Here is a 27,704-nt window from a genome sequence, read left to right on the forward strand (position 1 = left end):
GGGAACTGGTCAAGCAGCACAGCAGAGCCTCCAAATTGGTGCCCACAGGTGGACCAAATTATGTCCCTTCTGCCTTTTCACAGCCTCATTCTTGTGGATATCCAAGATGCACCTTTCCGTCCTTCTAAAGAAGCAAGAAGAGACCAGCTCTGTAGTCTGAAGGAGTGGGTGGGGTGAGAGGCTGTGAACTGGGATGCGCTCCAGGAGGCCAGCACCTTCAGGTACTACAAGCAGTGTAGGGACCTACTATACCGTCCCAGAGGAAGGAGCACACCATGTGTTTCTTTCTCCACCTCTGAGGAGGGCAGAGCCATGTTTTTGCTCCAGGAGCCCAAAACAGACCTGGATGGTGATTGTGTGTGGTTGTTGGCCATGTGGGTGGTGGTCCAGGGGTGTTTATTGGCCACCTGGATGTTGGTCACAGGGGTTAGCCAACTGAATGGTGGTCATGGGGATTGTTGGCTTCTTTTCTCTGCTTTTGTGTGCTTAACTTTTTTTATAATAGAAAACTTTTAAAAAATTGTTCTTGTAGGATGTTTGCCAGCAGCATCTATCTTAAGAAGTCCATGGTTGCCCTAAAGTTGAGTACCCAAACACTCTACTACATGAGAATATTAATAGTTTTTATATTTTCTGCAAATGTCCTAAGAGACAAAGGTAATTATGAGCTATTTGGCCCTAGTTTAAAGATAAGAAAGCCTGATTCTGTCATAGAAATTTTCTCTATTTACATTGGAAATGAGCAAATCCACTCAACACATTTGATCTAAAATTTAAATGTAGATTGCCCTGAGAGAAAGGGCCAGTTTTTGCCTATTTTGTGGAGTGTGGTATGTGTGTGAGATAATGATCCTCAGAACTTAGTAAACATATAGTGATTTTTTCCCCCTATTTGTGAGCTGAAGGGGTTAGGTCCAGCAACTGCAAAGAAAGCCCTATCACTATCTATATGACTTCTTGTAATGGATTTTAAGCCTTTTTTTTTTTTTTATTTTCTCTACAGGTAAGTGGAACCTTGTTTTGTCACTTGTAAACATGATCTTATATTGTATCTTAAAACATAAAACAGGACTAAGTGGATCTTCTCTGGTAGAACAGGTACAGAGGTTCACTCTTCCCTCACCTTACCCCCTCTTCATATTCTCCCCTTCAATCTTGCAAATGCCCAAAGCCCAAAACCTACAGCCTCACTTCTTCAGGCCCAATACACTGATTCTGAAAGTACATTCTGGAACACTGCTCCGTGACCATTTTCAGTTAGCCATTGCTTTCAAGGGAAAAAGAAATCCATAATCGTAGGGATCAAAGCAGATTTTCTTTCTCTTCAGAAAGGAGGGAGTTGGGGGAGGCTTAAGAAGATACAGTAAAACAAAAAGGAAATGTTTTATTTATATAAACTAAAATAGATCTATCATTGATATGAAATAAAGCTCAAACTGATTCATGAAAACCTTAAATTCACTCCCTGAATAGAACTAAAATTACTTATGTTACCAAAATAGCTCCACTAAAACAAAGTAGATTTGCAATTCTTTTTTTTTTTTAAATGGGAGAGAGTGAGAGAGGAGAGAGAGAAATTTTAATATTTATTTTTTAGTTCTCGGTGGACACAACATCTTTGTTGGTATGTGGTGCTGGGGATCGAACCCGGGCTGCATGCATGCCAGACGAGCCGCGCTACCGCCTGAGCCACATCCCCAGCCCAGATTTGCAATTCTTAATGAGAAAACAAAGTAGGTTAGGTTCATATAACAGTACACACTCTCTATATAAAGTCCCAGGATATTGACATGTGTTCTGCTTTGGTTACAAAAAAAATCATATCTAGATGGTGTTGGTAAGCAAGCCAATGAAGTGTGCAACAAACAAAAGATATAAACAATTCAACAAGTCATTATGAGTACGAGCTCATCATGGTCAAAATCTTCAACGGTGACCAGAAAGGCAAGCCAGGGGCGCTGCAGGGGTCAGGTCCAACAATGCAAAGAAAGAAAACTTCAGCAGAATGCAAGACAGCCAGCTGCAGGAGAAACGGTGTCCCCTCCTCAGCTTTGTTGCTTCAGACCCATACCCGAGTGCCAGGTACTCCAGAGTCATCTTGAAGCCAGGTACACTACTCCTTTGGGTCTTCTCTTTCTACAGTACCTGTTGCCTCTCTGACTTATGGGGAGGCTCTTTAAGTAAACATATGCCAGGCATAACGCATATATATAAGGCAATAGTATAAAAGGGTCAAGAAATAGTGCTTTGGGAAACTCCAGGAAGAGCTGCCAGACTAAATAGGAAAAAAAATTGAAAATGAAAGCCAAACTCAGACCACTACCCAATCGTTCTCAGAGAGATGAGGATGTGGCAGTTGAGGCTTGACTGTGGCTCAACACAAGGCACAGGCTGGGCAAGCGAGGACACCATACAGATATAAATCCCAGATTAACACTAAGTGATCTTTTTAAAGTTTTCACTCTGCACTTTGTTTTAGTTCCAGGAAGATCCAGAGTGGCACATAAAAATGAACTGAATTATAAAAAGAGAGAAGTCTGCCTTTTATAAAGCTATTTTCGATTTTCTAAGTGCTTATGCTACTGTCGAAAGCCATGATCTCCTGGGTATTCAAACAACAGTTCATCTCATATTTCTTTTTTTTTTAAATATATACTTTTAGTTATAGGTAGATACAATACCATTTTATTTCATTTTCATGTGGTGCTGAGGATTGAACCCAATGCCTCATGCATGCTAGGTGAGCGCTGAGCCACAACCCCAGCCCTCACATTTCTTTTATTCAATATGTATTTATTTTTCTCTCATTTTACTATTTCTACTCTAATAATTACTGTAGAGTAGGTCACTGTTTATATAGGAAGTTCCAATATAAACACAAGGTATTAATTAGTAATTAGTATATTAGTGAATAAATGAATATTTTATCAGAATGAACCTTGTGCCAAGCTGGGAGTGCCAGGACAGCAGGATATTAATGAAAACAAGGTATTAAATGATTGAAGAATGGTAAGGACAAATTGTATTGGGTTAGGACACTTAGATGAGGTCGGACAAAGGGACTGGACACTGGGATGACAATTAAAAACACAAATGGTCTGAAAGTAAAGAAATTTGACTTCACAGAATATTTTCAAGAAAAAAAAAATTCACTGTGTAAAAGTACTTTGAAAATAGTAAATCACTACATCAATATACTTTTTAGTTTTTGCAGCCAGTAATGTAGAGAGTTAATTCTTTAAATTGTTTAAAAGTATAGTAAAATGCCCTAACATTCCAGGAGACTATGGCATGTCCTCAGTACGTTGAGCACCAGGGAGGAGCCTTGATTGATTTGTCCTCCATCCACCCTAGCTAAGTGGGTGAGCGTGTGACCTTAGAAGCAGCCATCCCTCTCCTGCTCCAACCTAACAGAGGAAGCCATAACTCTAGAGCTCTTTCTACTCTCCAGAGATGCATGACAAGGAACTGCTCTTCAACTGTCTGCACACACACAGAGACATGGACGTATTATGGGAGAGTTCATTTAAAGTGTTGCTATAACTAGAAACTTAGAAAGACATTAAATCCAATAATTGTGAATTTTTGTTTGGCTTGTGTCATAAAGAATATAACTTCATATTAAAGTTTCATGCAGATAGCAGTAATTTATACAAGAATTTAAGGGGATTATAGAATTTAAGGGGATTATATTAATTTATACAAGAATTCCAAAAAAATGAAAGTCAGTTTGCTGAAATTACATTTTCAACAGTTGCACTTTTCTCTACCCTGAGGGATTGTTTTTATCTCCCATTATTTTATTACCCATTCCAATTCAGTGAATGCTTTGCAAATGAAGAAATAAAAAATACCCCCTGCTTAAATGTGCCTTTACTTGTGCCTTTAATTACAGAGCACTCAGAGAGGCCAAGGCTGGGCTTAGGGGAAAGGGACATATTTCAAGTTTACATAGAGTTTCTATTAAAAGACATTAAAAAGATGTTAAATATTTTACTCATAATTCTCTATCCCATAAGTACATATGTACAAATGAAAGATTAGAAATTGTGTTAAAAATAACATTTGTAAATTTTATTGAAGCAAAAATATTAAGAACTGTACCTTAAAAACAGAACCCCTAAGAGTTCAGATCACAATAATAAAGAGAAAGTTCCAACAGGATCCAATATCAGATCAAGGTGGTTCCTACAGCCTGCAGAGAAGCTAGTAGCACAATCTGTCAAAAACTTTACGTCAGAATAATGGGAAGAAAGGGTGGATGGGAACAGAAAAGAGAGTACAATGAATCAGACATAACTTTCCTATGTTCATAATCACCAGTGAAATTCCCCATCATATACATGTAAAAGAATGAGATCCTAATTAGAATAAGTTGTACTCCATGAATATATAACATGTCAAAATACACTCTAGTGTTGTGTAACTCTAAAAATAATAATTTTTAAAAATCTGCCTAGAAGACATATCCAGTGCAATCTCTGTTTTAACTGGAGAAGTGTAAGACTTATTCTCCTGTTTCTCTAACCATTCCTAAACTCACCCAGTCCTCCATCTCTCATCTGTCTCCTAAACCCTCCTCTAGTACTGAAATTTAACCAGTAAGGATACTATATCTTCCATCTTTGCTCTTAATGCTCCTGCAACTCCATACTGACTTCAAACTTAGCTGTCCCCTGATGTCACCACTTTCCTTGAGTGCTCTCAGGGACCAGGAGAAGACTGTCTCCTCCTTACTTTCATAACATGGCTTTAAATTTATTTTTCACTCCATTCACTTTGATAAAACTCCAGGTCCTTTGAAGTTCATGTCATTTCTTTGGTACATTTCTTTACTGTTGCCTCTTCAAACTTTCTAGCCACAGCCCCAATTCACTAGTGTGTTGATGGTAGCTCACTGCCTACCCCTCTATCCCCACTCATATATATTTCGGGGGGCCTTCACGTGCACATCAATGACTGAGCAACCCAAGTCCATCATCCCAGGTACCTTCTCCACCCACCCCAGCCATTCTCCCATGTACACCATTTGTATTCTGTCATCGTCACTAATAACCCTACTTCCAAATACAAGCCAAACATCACTCTTTCTGATTACAATCTTCTATCCTTCCAACTCACTCACTGTAGAAACTCCACTTCAACAATCCTTCAGTTTCACTAAAACCGCCAAGCGATAGTCTGGCCAAATTTTTATTATTTGCTATCTTCCCATGATGGTTAATTCCTTTTTTCACTGACTAGGTGTCATTACCTGCCATCATTTCTTACCCTCACAAACCCTGAGCTTTGAGTACACTCTTCCTATTACACTTAACAAGGAAGGCCCTCCCTCAACTGACTCCAGCTTGTCCTCCTCATCCCTGCCTGCCTGAGGAACCAAATGGTACTATACCACATAACTGGGTCCATTTGTCTAACTTGGCAATCACAAACATGTTTTATCTGACTTATGGGAAGTTTGAGAACATGCTGAAGAATTTCATACATAAAAATATGTATTGCAGATTATCTTAAAAAACTATTAAAATCTACAAGCAGTTTGTGTACAGCTATCTCCACATGGCAACAACCACCTGAGCTGAGTAACAGATGCTCCTCTGACAACAATAAAAGCAATCTCAAGTACCACTTCCATAGGTGTCCTCCGAGCCACATACTGATTTGGCAGTTTTATCACTAGGAACTAATTTAACCCTCACAACTAAGAAGTAGAGACTATGATGTTCTTTTTTTGCATGGAGGGAACTAAAGCACTGAGAGGGTCAGTAATCTGCCACTGTCACATTACATTCAAGCCCAAGTGGCCTGGCTAGAGTCCCAGCACTCAACCACTGCAAGGCCTATGTGCTTGCTACAGTGCACACCAGGGCCTCTTCACTCATTTATCCATCTGCCCTCCTTGCCTCCTCACAGGTGAGCACCATGTTCTAATCCTCCATCTTCCCTGTCTTGGTTCATGACTATATCATCCATTGAGCCAGCCTGGCTTCCTCCCTTTACCTCACTTTCCACATTTAATCTGTCAGAAGGTCTTGTCAGCAATCACTCCACATCCACCTATTTACCTCCCTTTTCACTGCCACTGCCCTTGTTTAAGTCTCTGAATGTTCTTGCCTAGTTTACTTTAATGGCTTCCTAAGTGGTACACTAGTCTATTCATCTCCCAATAGGCAGGGAGATGTTTTTAAGACATGAAACAGATCATGTTATTCCTCCTTAATACCCTTCAATGACTTCCCATTGTTTTTTGAATAAAATTCAACTCCTAGAGACCCTCCATGACTTGGATGCTAACTCTTCCACTACTCCCATGTAGTAATTCCCTCTGTTCAGTTCTGTTCCAACAGCCTTCCTTCTTGTTCCTCAAAACATAAACCCTATTTCCACTTGCTGATCTCTGCCTATATTCCTCTCCAAAAGCTTAAGATGGAGGAATCCTTCTTACCCTTTGGATCAAAAAAAAAATTTTTTTTTTTTTTTTTTTTTGCATTACTATAGTTATTTCTGCCTACTACCCCTATCCTGCTCACTGGTATATGTGTGTTTACTAAGTTGTCAGGAAACATTTCTTGAGCTAATTAATTACTATCTATAGAGCTGACCTTCTACTATTGCCCCTGCTATTAATGCTATAAGTGCCACCTCTCCCTTCTGAATGACTGGGCATTGCACTGTAATGTCACCTTTATTCTTCTCATCCTTTATGTTCACCCACATATTTTCCAGCTGACTTCATGCTTAATAAAGGGTCCTAGAAACTACTCCATCCTGAACTGTGTCTTCCTAGATTTGGATTTCTTATAATAATAATTATTATTATAAATAATAATTCATACCAATATTCTACTGCAGGAGGAACTCTGACATGGTGCTTCTGGGATCTCAAACAGCCAATTCTACAATCTTCCTCCTCACTTCTCCTTGGTCATTGCCCCAAACTGAAGCCCCTTCTGAACATGGCTATCAGGTTCTCATCTCTCCCAACATCTTCTATAACAACTTCCCAATACTGCACCTGTGAAGAAATAAATGCCATGTGTCCTTTGATGTGAGAACTATTTATTAAAAACCAAACAACAACTGCAAAACTGCATGTACATAATCATCTGTTACTGCTGGTTTGTTCCAAATACAGAAAAGAGATTTCTTTGGTCACTGTAGTCTTTTCGTCTGTACTTAGGATAAACCAATGAAATGTCAGATTATTAGTCAAGGCATTGAAAAATATTACTTTATTTCTGTTTTTGAAAACCACAAAATCTCTTAGTGAAACTTTATTTTCTCTGGATTGTGAGAAGAAAAAGAAGAACATGATAAACAATAGTGAATAAATGTTTCAAATTATATCTGATATACTTAATTTTTCTCCAACAACATTAAAATATCCTTTCTTAACTAGTTATTTTATACCTCACCCAACCAGAACTACAAAAGAAAGTTTATATCTAAAAGCAGATTGACTCTGTTTCTCTATGAAAATCTTTTTTTTTTTTTTTTTTTTTGGTACTGGGGAGTGAACTCAGGTGCATCCAACCACATATCACATATCCAGCCTTATTTCCCTATTTTGCATTTTATTTAGAGACAAGGTCTCACTGTGTTGCTTAGCACCTCGCAGGTGCTGAAGCTGGTTTGGAACTCACAAACTTCCTGCCTCAGCCTCCCAAACCACTGTTATTACAGGTGTGCACCACCATGCCTGAAAATCTTATTTACAGTGTTCTACATTTCACAGGGTGAGCTCATATCTGGAACCAATTCCTCTCCCCATCTACAAAGTACAACTGTCCCCACATGTTGGGGAGGCTCTGGCTGCAGAGTCTTATGATGTCACAGACCAGGAAAAATCACTTATCAATTCCTGGGAATGACGGCTATTATACTGATCAGATTTTTGTTTTGTTTGAATGTCAGCAAAAAGTCACTTCAAAAGCAAATGTTAAAAGAAAGCAAAAAGAACTACCATGGCAGAATACTGTTCTTACCCTATCTCTATGTAAAATTCTAAGCTCTTTTTATCTCAATTATGTGATCATCTCAAAGCAGAAAGCACAGACAAAAAACAGTTAAGTGAGCAATGAATTGCTTTAGTTCCACATATCCAGGGAACAGAAACCAGTATTTTTACTCACCTGGATAAGTAATGCTCTCTTTAAGCCTTCTGAAACTGCCTCCTTGGACATGTAGGTTTCAAATACACTACTTTTCTTCTCTCACATGAACTTGTTCTTTGACTTTTCATCACCTGGCAAAGGACCAAAAACCATGTGGGCCAACCAGAGAGGACACCCCTAGAAACATGAAGTAGCAATTAGCTTGCTCCTCAAACAACTCTGTATTTTTAAAACTAGAGATATTGTGCTTATTATTACTATCATCATCATTATTATTATTTACAAAGATCAACGAGAAAGAAATTTTTGATTATGAATTCAGTCACAAAGAGTAAAGAATGGGTAAGGCAACACGAAAAAAACATACAAATGGGACTTGAGCTTTAAGTAAGAGCCACACCATGCAAGGAACAAAATCTGAGTAATTGGTTTCATATGCCTTGCTGTTTAAAGATACAAACTTTTAAAAATAGGAATTATTACAAGACGTTCAATTTTCTGGAGGAAATTAATCAGCTGTGCACAATATATTTATGAATTAAGAAGAAACCACACCTAATTCTAGATTAAATAACATAGAACAGTTAACAGCTCACCAGAAGAATGAATCCCCTCACCCTAAGTGCTGCTCTCCGACTCCATAGCCACTCCACTGGTATTTCAATTCTCCCATTGCCAAGACAGTTTCCTTGTGCTACTGCTGGGGATCCTCAGGGGCAAGAGGTTCAGTCTGTAGTCAGGATAGCTCCTCATTCATTCCAGGAGAGCCTCAGAGTTTTTCCTATCTGAAGCAGCTCAGTCATCACCAACTGAAATCTGCAGCATCCTCTGCCCTCCTAGAAATTTAGAACTTTGGTGTACTTGGATGGTAAAGGCAGTATGGTGCCCTACAGGGTCCTGATGTCACATTCTTCAGAACTTTTAGTTCATCAAGCACACCATCTGTGCTCAGTTTCTTCTCAAACCTTTACAAGTACACAAGTCTGCTCCTTTGGAACAGTTCAAATGAAAATCTCCATGAATATGACAAATGAGGTAGAAAATAAGGAACTATATAATACCAGTCATGTAATATTGTGAAGTACACAAAAATAGGAGAAAATGTAGTTTGAGAAATGATAAAAATATTTAGAATCTTAAAAACTTAACATAATAAGTACTAAAAAGGCTCAATATATAGCACTTACTAAGTTCAACCTGGCTCTAATATATCCCTATCAATGAAGTATATCTGGGCAATGCTAACCAAACTTAAGGGATCTCTACACTCAAATCTCAGAGCACCTTATCTATCACTGTCTTATGGTGCTTATAATCTATAAATGCACTTATTTTATTTATTAAATAAAATCAGTGAATTCCTTAGAATTAATCCATAAAAGCTAACTCATCGTCACAATCTGATGCCTCAAACAATGAAAGTTGGAACCGCAGATGGTTCACAAGTTTTCTAAAATGGCAAAAATTATAATTAGAAGTCTATTCCCCTATTCTTACCTGCCATCACCTCAAACCAGATGTCTAATCAGAAGCTCAGGCAGCCACATCTAAAACATACAATTTTCACAGAGAAGCTGCAGCCCTGTGGTTGGTCTCTGGCCTTCCACCTAGATAATGAACATGCCACCACTTCTACTTTCTAGTCTCTGCTACCAGTCCAGAGGTCAAGTCTATTTATGCAAACTTCCAAAATCCTGGGGGCAGCCTACATTCCCATGAAAAGTTTTCACTCTGAACACTAGCTTCCACTTCTTTCAAATTGTCCCAACACATCCTTCACCAAAATGATATGCTTTTTCCTTCAGTTGAATTTAATACTAACTCTGGAGAAGAAACAAAAAAGACAAAGATAATAGGCCACTTCATGATATACAAAGTGAAGGAGAGAGAAAGAAACTCACAGAGAGTGCAAGAGAAGGCCTTGCAGACATGGCAATAGCAAAGGCACAGTGAGGAGTCCATACCGTCCAAGTTTTCATCCAGAAGCTCGCATCCCCTCCTTAACTCAGTGAATTCTTCTGAAAATCACCATGCTGGGCAGAATGAGGAATAAAAGGTCACCAGGTTTAGGGTTGGTATGTTTTTTCCCATTATTTTTTGAACTATGTTTTTAAATTTTTATTGGTCCATTACTATGATACATAGAATGAGATTTTCACATTTCTGAACATGCACATAATATAACAATATGATTTGGCCAATTTCATTCCACAATATTTCACTTAAGTGTCCCTCTTCCCTGGCACATTTATCTAATTTACTGGTCTACCTTCCATGTTCATGAGATCCACATCATCTTTTTTTTTTCTCTGTAGCTTCAACATAAAACAGAAAACAGATGTCCCTTGTTTTTCTATACTTGGCTTATTTTGCTTAATATAATGTTCTCATGTTTCATCCATTTTCCTGCAAATGACATAATTTCATTTTTCTTTATGCCTGAATAAAAGTCTATTTTATATATATTTTATATACACACACACACACACACACATATATATATATATATATATATATATATTCCTCTTTAGATGTCATTAGGCTTTCAAAATAGAATTGAAATAATAATACAGTACCATATAAGTTTGTTCCAGACAACACAGCTAAGCGACACAGCTCCCACTTTTCCTCTGAAGCCCAAACATGCATAATAAACAATTTAAAAGAAGTAAGAATGAGTTACTCAAGAGGAGGATATACACACAGGACTAGCTAGAAGAGGCATGGTGGGCATGGGTACATTAGCATTAGTTGACAGCAGATTTTCCAATTTTACCAGTACAGATTGAGCATCCCTAATCCAGGAATCAAAAGTCTGAAACTTTCTGATGTCAACTTGATGCCATGGGTAGAGAATTCCACACCTGACCTCATGCAACAGTTAAATGCAGGCTCACAAGAATATGGTATAAAGTTATTCTCAGGCTATGGGAATAGGGTGCAAATGAAGCATAAATGAATTTCATGTGTAGCTCTGGGGCCCACCCCTAAGATATCTCATTTTGTATATGCAAATATTCCAAAATCTAGAGAACATCTGAAATACTTCTGGTCCCCAGCATTTTGGTAAAGGGACAGTATTAACAACATTCAGGGTTAGATACACCCTGTTGATAATATGGTTGAGATTGAAAGAGTCTTGCACAGTGACGGATGTTGTGAGCTCCATGCCTGGTAGAGAACAGGACCTAGGGCCAGGGCATTCCCAGCTGTGAAAACCAAAATGTTCCAGATAATGCCAAATTTGCTCTGGAGTATGGTTACCATATTTAGCAACACATACTAAAAATGTACTCACCCCTTTTCTGAAATTCAAATTTAATGGGTGACCTGCATATTATCTGGTAAGCTATCACTGGGGGAGGGGCAAAGCTGTTGCCCTGGTTCACGAAGAAAGACTGGCTTAGAGCCAAACCATGGAGCTCCCATGGAAGCAACGTGTACCTCCAGCTTTCTTGGACTGCCCCACCTCTCCTATCCTGGGCTAGGAGGCTCACTTCTCCAAACACACTTCACTGGGCAGCTGTGCAGATGGCTCTGCAGTGACATGCCTCTCAATAGCCCCCAGTTCACAGAACTGAAAGCACCTTCCCCTGTAAAACCTGCCTGATCTCCCTGCCTCCTCCATGGGTCTCTTCTGCCTCCCTCAACTCCCTGCCTTTTCCTTTCTAATTAAGAGGCCTCCCAGGCAAGCCAGAGTCAGGAGACAAGGCAGCATTCACTTTGATTCCATTATCAACTGGCATCACTTGGCTGCTTCCTTTAATGGCAGTCGTCATGGCAATGGGAAACCAGTCCCTACTCACTGTGGGAAACAAAACAAAATTAAGTGGTGTCAGGGGTGTGTGCTAGTCAGGACAGAACCAAGGTAGAGCTTGCTGAACTTAAACAGAGGAAATCATGCTGAGGTCACCCAGGCTCCATCTTTAGCTTGGTGGCACATAGGGAAGAAAGAAAAGCTACAACCTTGTCCTGGAAAAGCTCAGGGAAATGTGGTAGGTGTTTTCACATGGTTTATCCAGCCTTCTAAGTAATTTTCACTCTCATTATGAATAAACCCACACTCTTAATACTTGAGAAGGTAAAGACAGGGCTTATCTAAGAAAGTACAATGAAAGAGCCATCAGTCTCAGCTCCACTCCCTTCCCTCCATATTCCCAGGATCCTCTCCATTCTTTCCCCTTTGCTCTTAGACTAAGACCACACAATCTGCTTCCTCTACAGCCTACACGGTTCTCTGTCTTCTCTGCTCCAGCTTCTTCAGTTCCATCAAATTCACCATGTTCCACCAAACAACAAAGCCTCTGGCACATATAGTTCCCTGTCTGGAATGGATTTCTCTCTTCTCTAGCTACTTGACACCTCCACATACAAAGCCTACTCATGTTTCCAGCATCTTCTTCAACACCACACCCTCAGGGAAGCCTTCCCTGATCCTCTATTCATGTGCAATTCTTCCTGTGTTTCTGTTTTGTGTCTCCTTTCTTTTTCTGAGGAGGTGATGGTCACCCAGGGCTTCCTGCATGCTAGGCAAATGCTCTACCACTAAACTACACCACTATCCACGTTTGGTACTCTTATGGTGACAAGTGCCTTCTGTAATTACTGTCATAATTATTCTTGAGAATCTGCCAGGGTCTCTCTTCCAGGAGAATGTCAGCACCAGGAGGGCAGGGGTTGAGCCTGTCTGGTTCACTGCTGCACCTATAGTACAAAGCTCATGTCAGACACAAAACCCTCTAAAACTATTTTTAAGAGCCTCCAGGATTTGAACCCAGTTCTGGCTGAAGTACCCTGTGCTGATTCATTGGTCCTGGGACCTGATGGCTTACTAGGTCAGCACTGGACAGCTTTTCCAGGTTCGCAGCCTATACAAACTCCTTAGTGGCTTCAGAGACTCAGGCCAAGCTTGCAAGCTGATTAAGACACCCCTTTCAGAAGTTAAAAAAAAAAAAAAAAAAAATGGTGAGGCTGTGGCAGTCAAGGACATGGCTCCTCTGAACCCAGAGGAAGGGGAAAGGGAAAACCTGATTTGGTGCTCAGATTTCTAAATAAGTGTTTTCAAATCTATCCCACTGAAAACTGGCTCTCTGACATTGGAAGAGATGTTCCTTGCCAAGAAAGTGAACAAAGGGAAAAAAAAAATGGAGGAGGTCTGCTGTGGGGACACAGATATTGTTTTTTTAAACCAAGCCTTTAGGGGAACCCATGCTCAAAAGAGAGCTCAAAGATTGCAAATGTGAACCAGTTCCCTTCCACTGGCCCTGTGTCCTCCAATCATTGCTTACTCTCTCAGGATTCCCATCTATATATCACAAAATATGTCCCCTCACATTCCAAGTTTGTGGCACTGTGTAGGAGGGGATGGAAGCATTTGTGGTATGAATCGGTGAGTAAAAGCTTGGCTCTGATGTCAGACCTGGATGGTAAGTCCTGAATTTTCCCATTCTTGACTGGATGATCTTGATCAAGTCATTGCCCCCTCTGAACCTCAAACTACCCACCTCATAAGCCTACTGTACATTCAGAGTATGGTACATACTATTCACTGGTAAATGGAAACTCTTATTCCCCAGCAATGCAGAATTTAGAAAGCACCACCAATATGCAACTTGGTGATGATTCCAGATCTAGAGTTCAACAGATCTGTCCAATGTAGCAAGGTTAGGCCCCTGACCCTCCCAGGCACCAAGCAGGGCAACTACAGATCTCTCTGAGCATGAGTAGGCCTCAGTCTATAGCCAAACAGAAGGCTCATTCCAACCCCAAACCTGTCCGACCACAGGAAAGAGTCCCAGACTTCTGGTCACTATGTGCAATGCATGCACCATAGCCTGTCCTCTAAACCAAGCTACACTGAGAAGAACTGTATTGGGACATTAGGACAATTGCATCCTGCATGTGAAAATTGAGTCCTAGAGAAGAGAAGAAACTGGGACACAGATGGGTGAGTGGCTTCTAATGTGGTGGCTCCTGCAGCCACGGGGCACCTCTAGAGAAGCCACTGCCCACCCCCACCCCCACCCCAGGAGCCTGCACACTGCCGAGTGGGTCCCAGCACCCACCTCCTTCTTCAGGGACTCCAGTATTCTGCAGGGTCTCTGGCCCTGGAGGAGAAGACAGGAATCCGCGGGTGATCGCCTGTCCTTCCTCGCGCCCGCCTTAGCTGCAGGAGCCACCTCCGCCAAGCCTGGCGCAGCCTCCTTTGGGCTAGGGTGCTGTCGTCGCGTCACAGTGGTTCCTGTGCTCTTGTGCTCTGGCAAGGGCTGAGCTCCTGTTCCTGGAGGCGGAGGTGCCGCTGCCGGCTCCTGAACTCTGAAAGCGGCCAGAGTGGCTTTGGCTCCTGTGTGCTGTGGATGGCGGCGGCGGGTGGCCCAGTGTCCAGGAAAGGGCGACTCTAGCAGCAGCAGAGGTGGCTCCCGTGCTCCTGGCGCAGCGCTGGCTCCTGGGCTCTGGGGGCGGCGACGGCAGGAGCTTTCACTCCCGCGCTCTGGCAGCAGCGGCTCCAGTGTGGGGCGCAGCGTGGTCTCGGGGTTCCTGGGCTCTGGGGGCGGCGGCGGCTTCTCGCCCTGGCCCCAGGGGATCCCACACTCTTGAGGCGGCGTGGGCGGCCAGGGCTGCTGCGCTCCTGCAGCATCGCTCCGACGTGGCGTGGGCTCCACAGACTCCTGTGCTCTGAGGACGACAGCGTGGGCGGCGGCTCCAGCCCCGGCGGCGGCAGTTCCGGTGGCGCGAGCTCCTCTGGCGCTCAGCCTAGGCAGCGGCTCCAGGGGCGGCGTGGAGGGCGCCGGCTCTCAGGAAGCCACGAGGAACGCGAGGGGGCTGAGCTCACGGTCCTCCGGAAAGGGACTCGCGCTCTGCCCTCACTTCCGGTTTCTCATCAAGGGGCGTGGTGACATGCGCAGTTCATACATTTGGACCCACAGTCTGGCCATTCTTACCGCCCTCATTAGCATAACAGTGAACCAACGGCTCTTTTCGACCGGTAGCGGTTAGAGCCCCGGGCGCACTCCAACGTCTGCTTTCCGACTGGCTCCGGCTCGGGTCTCGGCGCTAGAGACTGCGGGGAGCCGCGGGGAGCCGCTGGAAGACGGCTGCGGCAGAGCCTGCTCCCCAGAGCTGTCCGTCTGCAGGGGCGGCTGCCAGTCCAGGCCGGAAAGTGCATCTCCCTCACAGGAATCTTTTAGGGGTGCGTAGACTCACTCATGTGTATCGATACAATGAAATTACGTTTTCTTTCCATGATTTCACACATTATTCAGGATAAGAAGTGGATCTGAAAACTTGACACAGGCAAAAGGTGGTGGCACACATCTGTAGTCCCAGCTCCTGGGAAACTGAGGGAGAAGAGTTGCCAGTTCAAGTTTGCTTTTCATTTAAAATGACTAATGTAAAACCTATTTCCAGGAATTTATCTGTTTTAAATAAATTGTCAAATTTGGGGATTAAGAGTTAGGTAGCATTATATTATTTTCCTGTTAATATGGATGGGGTCGTTCAAGGTGCTCTGCTTTTATTCCTGATATTGACAATTTTTGCCCCCCTCTTCAATTAGTATGGTTAGGAATTTATCAATTATATGTTTTTTTTTAATATCCAGGTTCTCATTGAATTTTCTTCATTTTCTTTTATTTCACTGATTCTGAGTTTGATATTATATTTTGACATAGATAGATTTTTTTCTTTTTTTCAATGTGAATGCTCTGGATAATTATTTTCAAACTATTTTTTTTCTAATAGAAACAATGCTACCCATGTTCCTCTCAACATTAAATAAATGCACTCCATAGAATTTACCTATATCAGCTATCTAGTGTTTAAAAATTCTATTTGTATCTTTGACTCCTGGATTATTTAGAGTTATGCTGTTTGATTGCCAAATATTAGGGATGTTATACATTATTTGTCTCTTTCTCGTGTGTGTGTGTGTGTGTGTGTGTGTGTGTGTATGTGTGTACATGTTGCCCAGGAATGGACCCAGTGCTTTAAGTATGCAACTGAGTGCTGTACCACTGAGCTATTTACCCAAGCCCCATTGATACTGAACACAAAATTTGTATGATATCAACAGTTATACATTTTGATGTTTGTTTTTCCTGTTGTCTAGATTATTGAATATTCTGTGTGCATTTAAGAAGTGCTGTTTTTATTTTTGAGGGATTTTTTGTGCTGTAAATGTCAATTAGTTCAAGTTCTCTGATTATTTCATAAAGATTATCATCTATGGATTGTTGAATTTCTGTGTAAATTTTCTATTAATTATTAAGCAAGTGCTATTGAAATCTTCATCTTTGTCATTGGGTTTTAAGTATTTTGCTTATTGATCTATTTTATGTGTTCATGTACTTTAAAAAAATTTGGGAGAACATGCAAATTTAGGATTGTTAAGACTTACGAAATTGTTCTTTTCATCAGGTAATGTGCTACCTCACATAGTTCTGTTTTGAGGTTCTTTTTCTTATTATTAGACCTTCTTGAGCTTTCTTTTGGTTAGGGGTTTCATAGTACACATTTTTTCCCATTGCTCAAAAGATAATAAATGAATTTAATTAAATACCTACCAACACAGAAATATCCTTATTGTAGTAAGTTTTATTTTGTCTTATAGTATCATGGAAAATATTTTATAGCTTTTTAATTTTGAATTCTGTAAATATTAATATTTCTGACTAATTAGTACAGTGTAAATTGTCTATAGATGTAAAATAATTCATCTGTGTGAGTAAAATTTTGTCTCATGATGACCATCATACTGATACTAAGTTTGCCTTTCTATATTTGCCAACTGTTTGACATACACTGAAGCAGATATGTCAGGAATGAAGAATTTTTTAAAATCAAGTGTGAAAATAAAGATTTATGATTTTTACATTTGTCTGTTGGTGCTAACAATCTGTTATTTAAGTTGAATATTGGTAAGCTAGCAGAATTTAAAAATAAATCAAAAGATTATTCAGGTATGTTGGAATTGTAAAGTCAAATAAATGAAAGAGGAAAGGTGGCAGCCAAGTTTCTCACTGTTGAGAAATAGATGTCCTTTAAAATGTGGAGGCAACTTCCTTTGATCCTTTTTTTCTGGTGTTTTAAACACAAGTGGGTAGTAGATTTTGACTAATACTTTTTCTGAATCTATTGAGATAACCATGTAATTTTTTTATTTAACTCTTTTGTGCTGAATCACATTTATTTATTGACATATTTTGAACACACCTTGAATAATTGGGATAAAACCCACTTTATCAGGATACACACTGTCTTCTTGATTTTTTTTAGTGTGGTTTGGTAAGAAGTTTTGCATCTATGTTCATCAGGGATATTGGTCTGAAAATTTCTTTTCTTGATGTGCCTTTGTCTGGTTTTGCTATTAGGATAATACTGGGCTTCACAGAATGAATTGGTATTGTTCTCTCCTATTTCATGGAATTAAATTTGAGGAGTATTACATTACTTCTTCTTTAAAGGTCTGACGGATCCCAGCTAAGGATTCCTATGGTCATAGATGTCCCATTGTTCCAAGACTTAATAGCTGTTTCATTTTCATGACTTCATATTGGTCTACTTAAGTTTTTTACATTCTTATGGTTCAATTTGGGTAGGTCGTATGTCTCTAGGAATTTGTCACTGTCTTTGACATCTTAATGGAGTATACATTTTCAAAATAGTTTCCAATGATCTTCTGGATTCAGTAGTGTCTATCGTGATATCTCCTTTTGCATTAGTAGCTTTGTTAATCTGGGTGATCTCTCTCTTTCTTTTGATTAGTTTGCCTATGACTTTATCCTTGTCATTTCAAAGAATCAACTCTTTATTGCACTGATCATATTTATTACTTCTTAGTCTCAATTTTCTGTATTTCTACTCTGATTTTAATTATTTTTTGTTTTCTACTAATTTTTAGCTTGTTCTTTTTCTAGGGCCTTGAGGTATAATCTTAGATTTATTTATTTGGTATCTATTTTTTTTTCATGTAGGACTCAGTGCTCAAAACTTTCCTCTTAGAACTTCCCTCATTCTTTCTCAGAGATTTTAATATATTGTATCTCTATTTTTTTTGTCATAAGCTTGTAATCACTGTGACCAAAAGATCTGACAAGAACAATTTTAGAGAAGAAAAAGTTTATTTGGAGCTCATGGTTTCAGAGGCCTTTGTCCGTAGACGGCCAACTTCATTTATGTGGGCCAGAGATGAGGCAGAACATCATGTCAGAAACATGTGCAAGAGGAAAACAGTTCATGACATAGCCACCAGAAAGAAGAAAGAGCTCCACTCACAGGGACAAAATACAAACTCCAAAGGCACACTCCCAGTGACCCACCTCCTCCAGCCAGACCTAAGCTGCCTATACTCACCACTCATTTAATCCATTCAGGTGGACTAATACACTGTTTAGGTTGATACTCTCATAACCTTATCATTTCTAAATTTTCTTTTTCTTTCTTTCTTTTTTTTTTTTGGAGAATTAAGGGTTAGCTTTATTAACTGCACTGAAATTTTCATCACTGTAATTTTACCAAGCACAAAAATCATCCAGTACATATATATGCAGTACATACATATATATATCACATAGTCAGTTTTCTGTAGGACTTGCTGGTGATTCTGATTCAGCACAAAAATGCAAATTCCATGTAGTCAGGTTGGTGGCACACATCTAGAATCACAGATACCCGGGAGGCTGAGCCAGGAGGATAGCAAGTTCAAGGCCAGCCTCAGCAACTTGGCAAGGGTGACAGTGCAGCTCAGTGGTAGAGCAGGCTTGAGTTCAATCCCGAGTATGGGGGTGGGGAGATTGCATGTGAAAACAAAATGTACAGAGGAGCACAGTGGCAGAGTCTATCAACAAGACATTATAAATAGATATTAAAAAGAGAGCAGAATCTAGAGACTAAAATGCCTAAGAATCATTATCCTAGGTTTGATGTAAGGTTCAAGTGGATTAATGTACACAAAAGCTGTTTTAAAAATAAAAATCAGAACATATACACAAGATAATATCAAGTTGGGGGAAGCATTTAGGAACACAGCGTAATAGAGGCCTTAAAACTCTGCTGTCCTTAGATAAAGAAATCTTGAAATAGGCATAATCTTCAACAGATGTCATAAGTACATTTTTTCAAAAACCAGGAAAGTGAAATGGGAGGTGTTGAAAAATCCGAGGAAAATCAGAAATTCTGAGTATTTCAGGATTGGAACCCAGTGCCACATCCCACACTCCAAATCCCAGGGCAGGATCAGGTCCTGCTATGGCACTCAGGTTTTTCTAAATGCGCCCCATTTCTTCTGCACTAGTCTGCACTGACCTCAGCCCATCTGCGGCACATCTTCTCTCCTTAGAGGGCAGAAGAGGTGGGGTGAGTAGGACCTGTGAGCCACCGGGGAAGCTGGCCCTAATGAGGCCTGCCTTCCTGGCTTTAGGCTGGGTCCCCAGAGTGTGGGCAACAGGGATTAGTAAATTGGAGTCCATTCCCATGGCCAGAGAGTATTTATGAACCAGCTGCCTTGTCAGATGGATATAGTCAAAACCAAAAGGCATCTCTAGATCTGCAGTGGGAATTAGAAAAATTCTCTGGGCATTCTAGCTTTGCACTCGTCTCTCACATATATATGTTTGGTTCAGGGAATCAAGTAAATTCCAGGGATGCAGCGCATGATGTTCTGAAATTACTGGATAACAGCTCCACAGAAAGGTTTCAGGTTCCAGGTCAGAACCACAAACTCTGGGTCGTAAATGCTATTTTAGCTCAGGAATGTGTGGTGGCTCCACCCCTTGTGTAACCCAAGCAGCCACTTTTCTCTTAGAAGGATGCTGACAGGAGAGCACTTCTGTGTCCCATTTTCTTATGAAACTCACCTTCTCCTCCTCTAAAAGCTGGCCATTGTTGAGGAATCAAGAACACAACACTGGCTGCAAGAGCAAGGGAAGAGCAAGAGCTACCTGCTAAGTGTTCTGACAAGTCACCTGTCACCCAATCACCTTGCAAGCTCAGCAACCCTGACTCTAGCTCTTCTTCAAGGGCTGAGAGAGCGAAAGGGGCCTCCAGGTTTCCACTATGGTTCAGTGGTGAAGCTGCTTTTGGAAAGGTGGATGCAAATGAGGATATTCACCACATACATGCAGCCTTATCTGTTTGAAAGGATAGGGGGAAACATTTTTGGGGTGTCAGAGTCAGATGTTTACAAGGTGTGGGGAACTTGGGGTTTAATCCTAGGATTCTACTCGCTGCTCATTAATGCCCACTGGGTGTGGGGAAATTTGGAAATTCATGAGAACCTTAGGATCTGGGTGACAGCTTGCCTAGCATGGATGAGGCCCTGGGTTCCATAAAACAAACAAAACCCACAGGGAGAGAACACAAACTGGCAGACACCAGTGACTTACTTGTTCAAAATGCTCAACAACACAACAGCAAATTTCTACCAAGTTTTGATATAAAATTTCTAAAGAAAAATCTCAAAATCAAAATAGTGAATCATGTATAAAAGTTAAAATGTTCTTTTTTGGTTTTTGGTGCTGATACTCCAAGGGAATTAAGTCACAAATGGAACCAGCTAACAGATGCCATACTTCACTGTATTTTAGGTTGTGTTTTACTAAAAGATTCAATGTATCTTTATTATTGCCTTTTGTGGCACTGAGAATAAAACTTGCACATGCTAGGAAAGTGTTCTTCCACTGAGCCATATCCTCAAACCCTTAAGGACCTAAATTTAGATATACTGTTTCAATTTTTTTTTTTTTTTTGGTTTAGAGATTTAAATTGCTTTCTTGCCCTTGGTCACTCTATCAAAGGCACCCGTCCCAGCTCCTTGAAAAACATAGACTTTGTACTCTTCCTGCTCAAGGATTACTTTTAATTTTTAATGAGAGCTGCATTCGCAACTTAGTAACATCTGACAACTGAAAAGGACAAATGTTCTTCAGAAGACAACATTACACACTAGTTTAAGGATATGATAATGTTTATATAAAAATATATAAAAACACAGAGTGTGTGTGGTCTGCATATATGTTCCCATTACTACTCTGTCTCAGATCCTCAGAACACAGTTTGTGAATTCTTCTCCATGTCTAAGTCAACACAAAAACAGAATTAAGACAGTTTAAATAAAAAACAATGTAGGTTTTCAGGAACAAATTATCAAAAATTTTTAAGTAAGAAACTTACTCCAATATATATATGAATAAAAGTTGATTTGGGAAGGAAATTAATATATTCTGTATTGTTAAGAACACCTTCTGACTTTGAAACAACAGTCACCTCAGTGTTAACAGCATTTTCTATCTATTTCTTCCCATGATGCTTGTTCCTCTGACTTATCTGGAATCAAGGACCACGTTCCAGCCATTGTCCTGGTTAGTAAACACAGGCCAAGCAAGGACACGCATGCACAGTGGTCTGAGGAAGCCTTTTCTCTCCTGGGCACCCCCACCTGGCTTTATTTCCGCTTCTCATTTCTCATGCTAACTACAAGCTTCTGACACCGGTGTCCAAGCACCCCGAAGCTGCTGGGGAGATGGCTGTGGGAAGAACCCATTCCTTACTTTTTCTTTTCCGGACCAGGTCCCGCTAGGCGGCCAGCCTGGTCTTGAACTCGCAGGTTCTCATTTCTAAATTTCCTTGCATTGTCTCACACCTGAGCCTTTGGAGAACACCTCGTATATAAACTTTAACACTCTTGTTTCTAAGAATTTTTTTTATTTCTCCCCTACATACACTCTTCTTTGATTCATTTCTCATTAAAATGTATATTATTTAATACTAACGTGTTAGAGAGTTTCTGCTTTTTATCTTGTCATTAATTTATAATTTTATAGTTATTATTTTATTTTTATCTTTATTTATAAGATGCAATGAATTATCTCTATTTTTTGTGTTTGCTGAAATCTGCTTTGTGCACTAGAATATGATCTATTTTAGAGAATGTCCCATATGCCATAGAGATAAAAATGAATTCAGTTGTCAATGGATGAAATATTCTGTAGATGTCTGTTAGATCCATTTAATTAATAGCACTTTTTAGTTCTGAAGAGGTTTTACATATTTTATGGTTGATGGCCTATATAGTGGTGAGAGATGTATGTTGAACTCACCCAACATTTTTTTTTTTACTGTGGTCTATTTGATTCTTTCTGATGAGAAGATTTTGTTTTTAGTATGCAGCATTATTTGGGGCATAAATATTTACAAGCATTGTATCTTCTTGTTGGATGCTTTCCATAACCAGTTTGATATGATCCTCTCTGTCTCTTCTGATTAATTTTGGTTTGAAATCTACTTTGTCTGAAACTGGTTTCTGTTTGTAAGGTATGTTTTCCCCCATTTTAAAAAATTCATTATGTCATTGTATTTTTGAGGTAAACCTCTTGCAAACAATATATGGTTGGGTCTTGTTTTTTAATTTGTATCTTTTGATGAAAGAATTTAGGCTATTTATACTAAATGTTACTATAGAAAGATGATTTTTATTTCCTACAATTTTATTTCTAGTGATTCAGACTTTATTCTCATTTAATTGACTATTTTTCTAACACAATTCATCTTTCTGCTGGTTTCCACTTTCATTTTTTATATATCTGCATGAAATACTTCATTGGATATGTTTTGTTGTGTAGGTTAAGTGGTTTTGATTTTTTTCAGTTTCTACTTATTAAATTTTTTTATTTCATTTTCAATATTCTGAAAATTTTGCTGACTATACTAAAATAGGTTTGTGCCTGTTTTCTTTTGGGCCTTGGTATTTATCATGACAAGCCATCTAGGGTTTTAAGATCTGGGTTGAGGAATGATTTGAAATCTGACTTAGTTTATCTCCAAATGTGACTTTCCATTTTTCTCTAACAGCTTTAAAAAAATCTATCCTTGTTCCATAACTAGGCATTTACTTCAAAATATGTCTGGGAGAAGATCTTCTGTGGTTCTATTTGGAGGTTTTTATATATATCTATCTATCTTAGACTTGAATTTCCATCTCATTCCTAAGATTTGGAATATTTTACAGTTATCATTTAATTGAAAAAGATTGTGCAGTCCTTCAGTTTGTATTTCAGAGCTTTACTTTACTCCAGTGATTCTTTAAATTTGGTCTCTTTGATATTTACCCAGATTGCTATCCTGGTCATGATTTTTTAACATCTTTTTATTTTAAGTTTATTATTTTCAAGATTATATGCTTTGTCTACAAGGCCAGGAGATCTACCCTCAGAGTGGTCTAATCTATTGGTGTATATTTTGTATTGAATTATTGTTTTATTAAGCATTTCATTTCCAGGATTTTTATTTTATTTTTTTTCAGAACCTCTACCTCTTTATAGGAATGATCTTCTTAATCCGATATTTTTAATTTTATTTTTAAAATCTTCTTTGGCTCGTTGACCATTTGAACTATAAATTTTCTGAAGTCTTTTTCTGACATTTCCTTCACTATAGTGTCAATGTGTTCAGTTGCTGTGTGTTGTAGGCTGTTTGAGGTGGTTTGTTCCCTTGTTTTTCATACTGCTTGTATGTCTACCCAGGTATTGAGATGATTATCACTTCTTTTAGCAAGGAACAATTTTGTGAGCTTCTTTCAAGTGCCTTGGGTTGGGTGAATATTCAGGTATTGATACTCTACTCTTTGTGTCCTCTACTCTTCCCAACATTGGAACCATTTTGAAAGAAGACACTGAACCCTATTTACTATTACAGCAGAGGCAAGTCACATACTATTCAACCTTACACTATTCCCAAATTAAGCTCATTTTCTGCTATTATATTACTGAATAATTTTGCTATGCCATTAGTTTGTTTCTCCTCTCCTTCCTCAATTCCTCTCAGTTTCAAGTTTGACATGTTAATGTTGTTCCAGAGCTCTATATATTCTATTCATTGTTTCTTCCCCTTTATTTCTGTCTAAGTATTCCAATGCACCTATATTATCCTTGATTCCTCATAATGTTAAGATTGGTCTAGTCTGTTGATGCAATTCTCCACTAAGTTTTTATGCAGTTAATCAAAGATGAAGGCAGAGGAAATGGGGAGAAGAAGAACTAGGGAATGAAGTTGACCAAATTATGCTAGGTATATGTATGAATATAGCACAACATGTTATGATTTTAAATATACTACAATGCCTCATTTAAGGAAATAAGTAGATAAATAGAAAGGAACAAATATAGTAGACTAAGGGGGTTTGGAGGAGGAAGGAGTAAAGTCAATAAACAATACTGGGAATTGAAATGGAGAAAACTGTGTTACATGCATTTATGAAAATGTCAAAATAATCCCCACTATTATGTATAAATGTACTGCACTAAATAAAGACCAATAAAAGCCACATTTGAATTCTCCTCAGGAATTCTCCTCCATATAGGAATAAAATAAAATGTTAAAGTGTAGAACAAAACCTATACTAGTTTACCCTGTAAAATTATTTTTCAAAAATAAGAGAAATCAAGACTTCCTCAAAAAACGTTAAATTTGTCGCCAGTAGATCTGACTTACAAATAATATTAAAAAGAAGTTCTTCTGAGAGAAAATAATAATATTAATCAGAAACTTGTATCTACATGAAGAAGTATTAGGAAAAGAGTAGGGAGATAAGATAAAAATCTTATTCATTTTTAACTGATCTAAAAAGAAATGTTAAAAATAATAGCAACAGGGCTGGGGATGTGGCTCAAGCGGTAGTGCGCTCGCCTGGCATGCGTGCGGCCCGGGTTCGATCCTCAGCACCACGTACCAACAAAGATGTTGTGTCCGCGAAAACTAAAAAAAAAAAAAAAAATTAAAAAAAAAATAATAGCAACAATATTGGTGAGTAAGCATATAATTAAATACACATATTATGTGTACAGCCACATTGTAAGAGAGTTTGGCAATATTTTCTAAAACTAAACATCCTTTTTGGCAATATTTTCTAAAATGAAACATCCTTTTTGGCAATATTTTCTAAAACTAAACATGTACTTTAGCAATCACCTTCCTTGGTATTTTCTCAAAGAATTTGAAGACTTGTGTCCACATAAAATCAAAAAACCTGGGTGTTGTTTATAGCAGCTTTATTTACAGGTGTAAAATATGGCAGCAGCCAAAGTGTTCTGAAGTAGATAAATGGAAAAGTAAACTTTCACATATCAAGATAATCAAAGATTTTTCACCATTAAATGAATAAGCTACTAAAACATGAAAAGACAGGGAGGGTCTCAAATGCATATAAGTGAGGGAAGGAATCCATTTGAAAAGATTATGTAGTACTTAATTCCCACTATGATAATATGGGAAAAACAAAACTGTGGCCAAAGTAAAATAATCAGTGGTTGCCAGAAGTGAGGGAAGAAGCAGAGATGAAAGGGCAGAGCTAAGATAATTTTTTTACACAATGAAACTATTCTACATGATACTGTAATGGATGATTCGTGGCATTATACTTTTTCAATGCTTAACACCAAAAATGACCCATAGTTTGAATTTTAGACTTTGAGTAATGTCTATGTTTTAAAGTGTTTACAAGTTCTAAGAAATATATAATTCTGGTTGGAGATTTTGATAGTGTTGGAGGTTGTGTGTGGTGAAAGAACTACTATTTGAGTTTGGTATGAACCATCAACTGCTTGAAAATAGATGTTTATAGAAGAATATTTACTTTGGTGTTAAGTGGTATGTAATTTAAGTGTTACATAGATCTGTTATTTGAAGGTATTCATTTTAAAATTTATTCATTTATGCTATTTTGTTGTACATGACTGCAGAATGATGCAGGTGTTCATGATTAATTCTCTAGACTGGTTCATTTTCTTACCATATGTTCATCCTATTGCTGAGAGAAAGGTATTGAAATCTTCAAAAATAATTGGTTATTTGTCTATTTTTGATCTTAAAAATCTATCAATTTTACTTTTATATGTTTTATACCTGTTCATTTCTGCTCATTTTTAGAATACTTATATTGTTTTGTTGGATTAAACCACTTAAAATTATTATATATACCTCTCTTTTGGTTACTCATCATACTTTTTGTCTGAAATGTACTTTAGCTTATGTTAATATAGCCACTTCTGCCTTCTCATGAATGTTTTAAAGATGTATCTTCTCCATCATTTTTTCAGCTGTAAATAATGTATATTCACTGAGTTCCTTATAGACAGCATACCCAAGTACAGCCATCCAACAACTTTTATGTGCATAAGAGGGACAAAATAAAAACAGGAAAACAGTAACAACAACAAACCTGTGGCATGATCCTTGACACAATCCTGAGGACTTCCTGCTTACTATAATGGTTGCTGTAGTGGAGGATAGAAATATGAATTCCCCACTTATTTCTCTCTTGATTTGAAGGTGGTTTTAGAAGGAAACAGAAACTTTTCTGCTTTTGGTAAGGTCTAGCTCTATTTTGGACTCTTCTGATACCACCTCAACAGGAGAGGGTATTGATTGCTTCATTATAGTTTGGTGTGGGTAGAAGTATGGGCTCTGGGGCTGGAGTTGTGGCTCAGTAGTACAGCCCTTGCCTGGCATGTGTGAGGCCCTGAGTTCAATCCTGAGCACCACAAAATAAATAAATAAATAAAATGTTTCATTTACAACTAATTTTTTTAAAAGAAGTATGGGCTCTGTACTCAGCCTTTGCTGCTATGGGTGAAAATAGAGCCACTCTTGTGACTTTTCACTGTAGTAGCAAGATTATTGCCTAAAGTGTTCTCTCTTGTGAGATTGCCTCTTTCCTGAACATTTGGGTATAGAGAAAGAAGAAGCATTTGCCATTTTTCTCTTTTTTTTCTTTTTTCCTTTTTTAGTTTAATTTTGTCTGTCTCTGTTAATGTTTTAAGTTGTTTTTTAGGCCATTATTTTGTTATGGGGAGACCACTCAGAAAACACACTAATTCTGAATTAGAAACAAATCAAAACTTTGTATTTTGTCAATTTTACCTGGCCAGGGACTACTTTTGTCAGAGACCAAGTGCTCTCTGAAAGAATAGCAGCCCTGAGTTGTTTGTGACCAAAGTATTTCAGGAAGAAAATAGCAAAGAAAATCATACCCTGGGGACTTTTTTTTTTTTTAAAGAGAGAGTGAGAGAGGAGAGAGAGAGAGAGAGAATTTTTTTTTAATGTTTATTTCTTAGTTCTCGGCGGACACAACATCTTTGTTGGTATGTGGTGCTGAGGCTCGAACCCGGGCCGCACGCATGCCAGGTGAGCGCGCTACCGCCTGAGCCACATTCCCAGCCCTCCCTGGGGACTTTCCTATGTAATTTTGCAAATTGCAAGCAAGCAAAATACAAGGGCTAAAAATGCAGTTAGCAGAGCAAAAAGAGAAAAACGTATACTCATTTATGGGGGCCTATATCCTCATTTGTTTAGATCTACATCCTCATTTGTATAGGTCTACACAAAAACAATTTAAAAATAACACTACATCCATCTCTATATCCATCTCTATATTTATCTGTAAATATCTGTAAATATGTGTAACTATATTAGACCTCTAAGCTTACATTTATCACACTATATTTTCTTCTTATTATTAGCAACTTAGATTCTATGTCTTACAGTGATTATATTGTTGTATTGTTGCTTTTTATCTTTTAACTATGGCAGACTGGAATA

The 27,704-nt window shown here is 38.7% G+C and overlaps 2 protein-coding genes across 2 annotated transcripts in view; one reads left to right on the forward strand and one right to left on the reverse strand.

The window, feature by feature from the left end:
- Positions 1 to 1,573: 1,573 nt before the first annotated feature.
- On the reverse strand, positions 1,574 to 15,282 carry LOC106145193 (uncharacterized). The gene is made up of 5 exons (XM_078032903.1): positions 15,088 to 15,282; positions 14,183 to 14,908; positions 8,735 to 10,523; positions 8,136 to 8,294; positions 1,574 to 7,018 (listed from the first exon to the last, which is right to left on the reverse strand). Exons 1-3 carry the CDS (start codon positions 15,280 to 15,282, stop codon positions 10,512 to 10,514), a joined length of 933 nt encoding a protein of 310 aa, XP_077889029.1. The 3' UTR covers positions 1,574 to 7,018; positions 8,136 to 8,294; positions 8,735 to 10,511.
- The window catches only part of Znf91 (zinc finger protein 91), a 37,931-nt gene continuing 25,120 nt past the window's right edge, over positions 14,894 to 27,704 (forward strand). Inside the window, exon 1 of the mRNA XM_078032904.1 lies at positions 14,894 to 15,306. The gene's annotated coding sequence lies outside the window, so the exon portion shown is untranslated. The remainder of the gene's footprint in view (positions 15,307 to 27,704) is intronic.

This window comes from Ictidomys tridecemlineatus, chromosome 15 (genome assembly GCF_052094955.1).
Source record: "Ictidomys tridecemlineatus isolate mIctTri1 chromosome 15, mIctTri1.hap1, whole genome shotgun sequence".
NCBI lineage: Eukaryota > Metazoa > Chordata > Mammalia > Rodentia > Sciuridae > Ictidomys > Ictidomys tridecemlineatus.

What these genes read in the sequence shown, in the direction of transcription:
- LOC106145193 (XM_078032903.1), bottom strand. Translation starts at nt 15,282, where the DNA reads ATGCACTTTCCGGCCTGGACTGGCAGCCGCCCCTGCAGACGGACAGCT. An exon ending in GCTACCGGTCGAAAAGAGCC is followed by an intron (nt 14,909 to 15,087) that starts GTTGGTTCACTG and finishes GCTTCCTGAGAG; the next exon opens with CCGGCGCCCTCCACGCCGCC.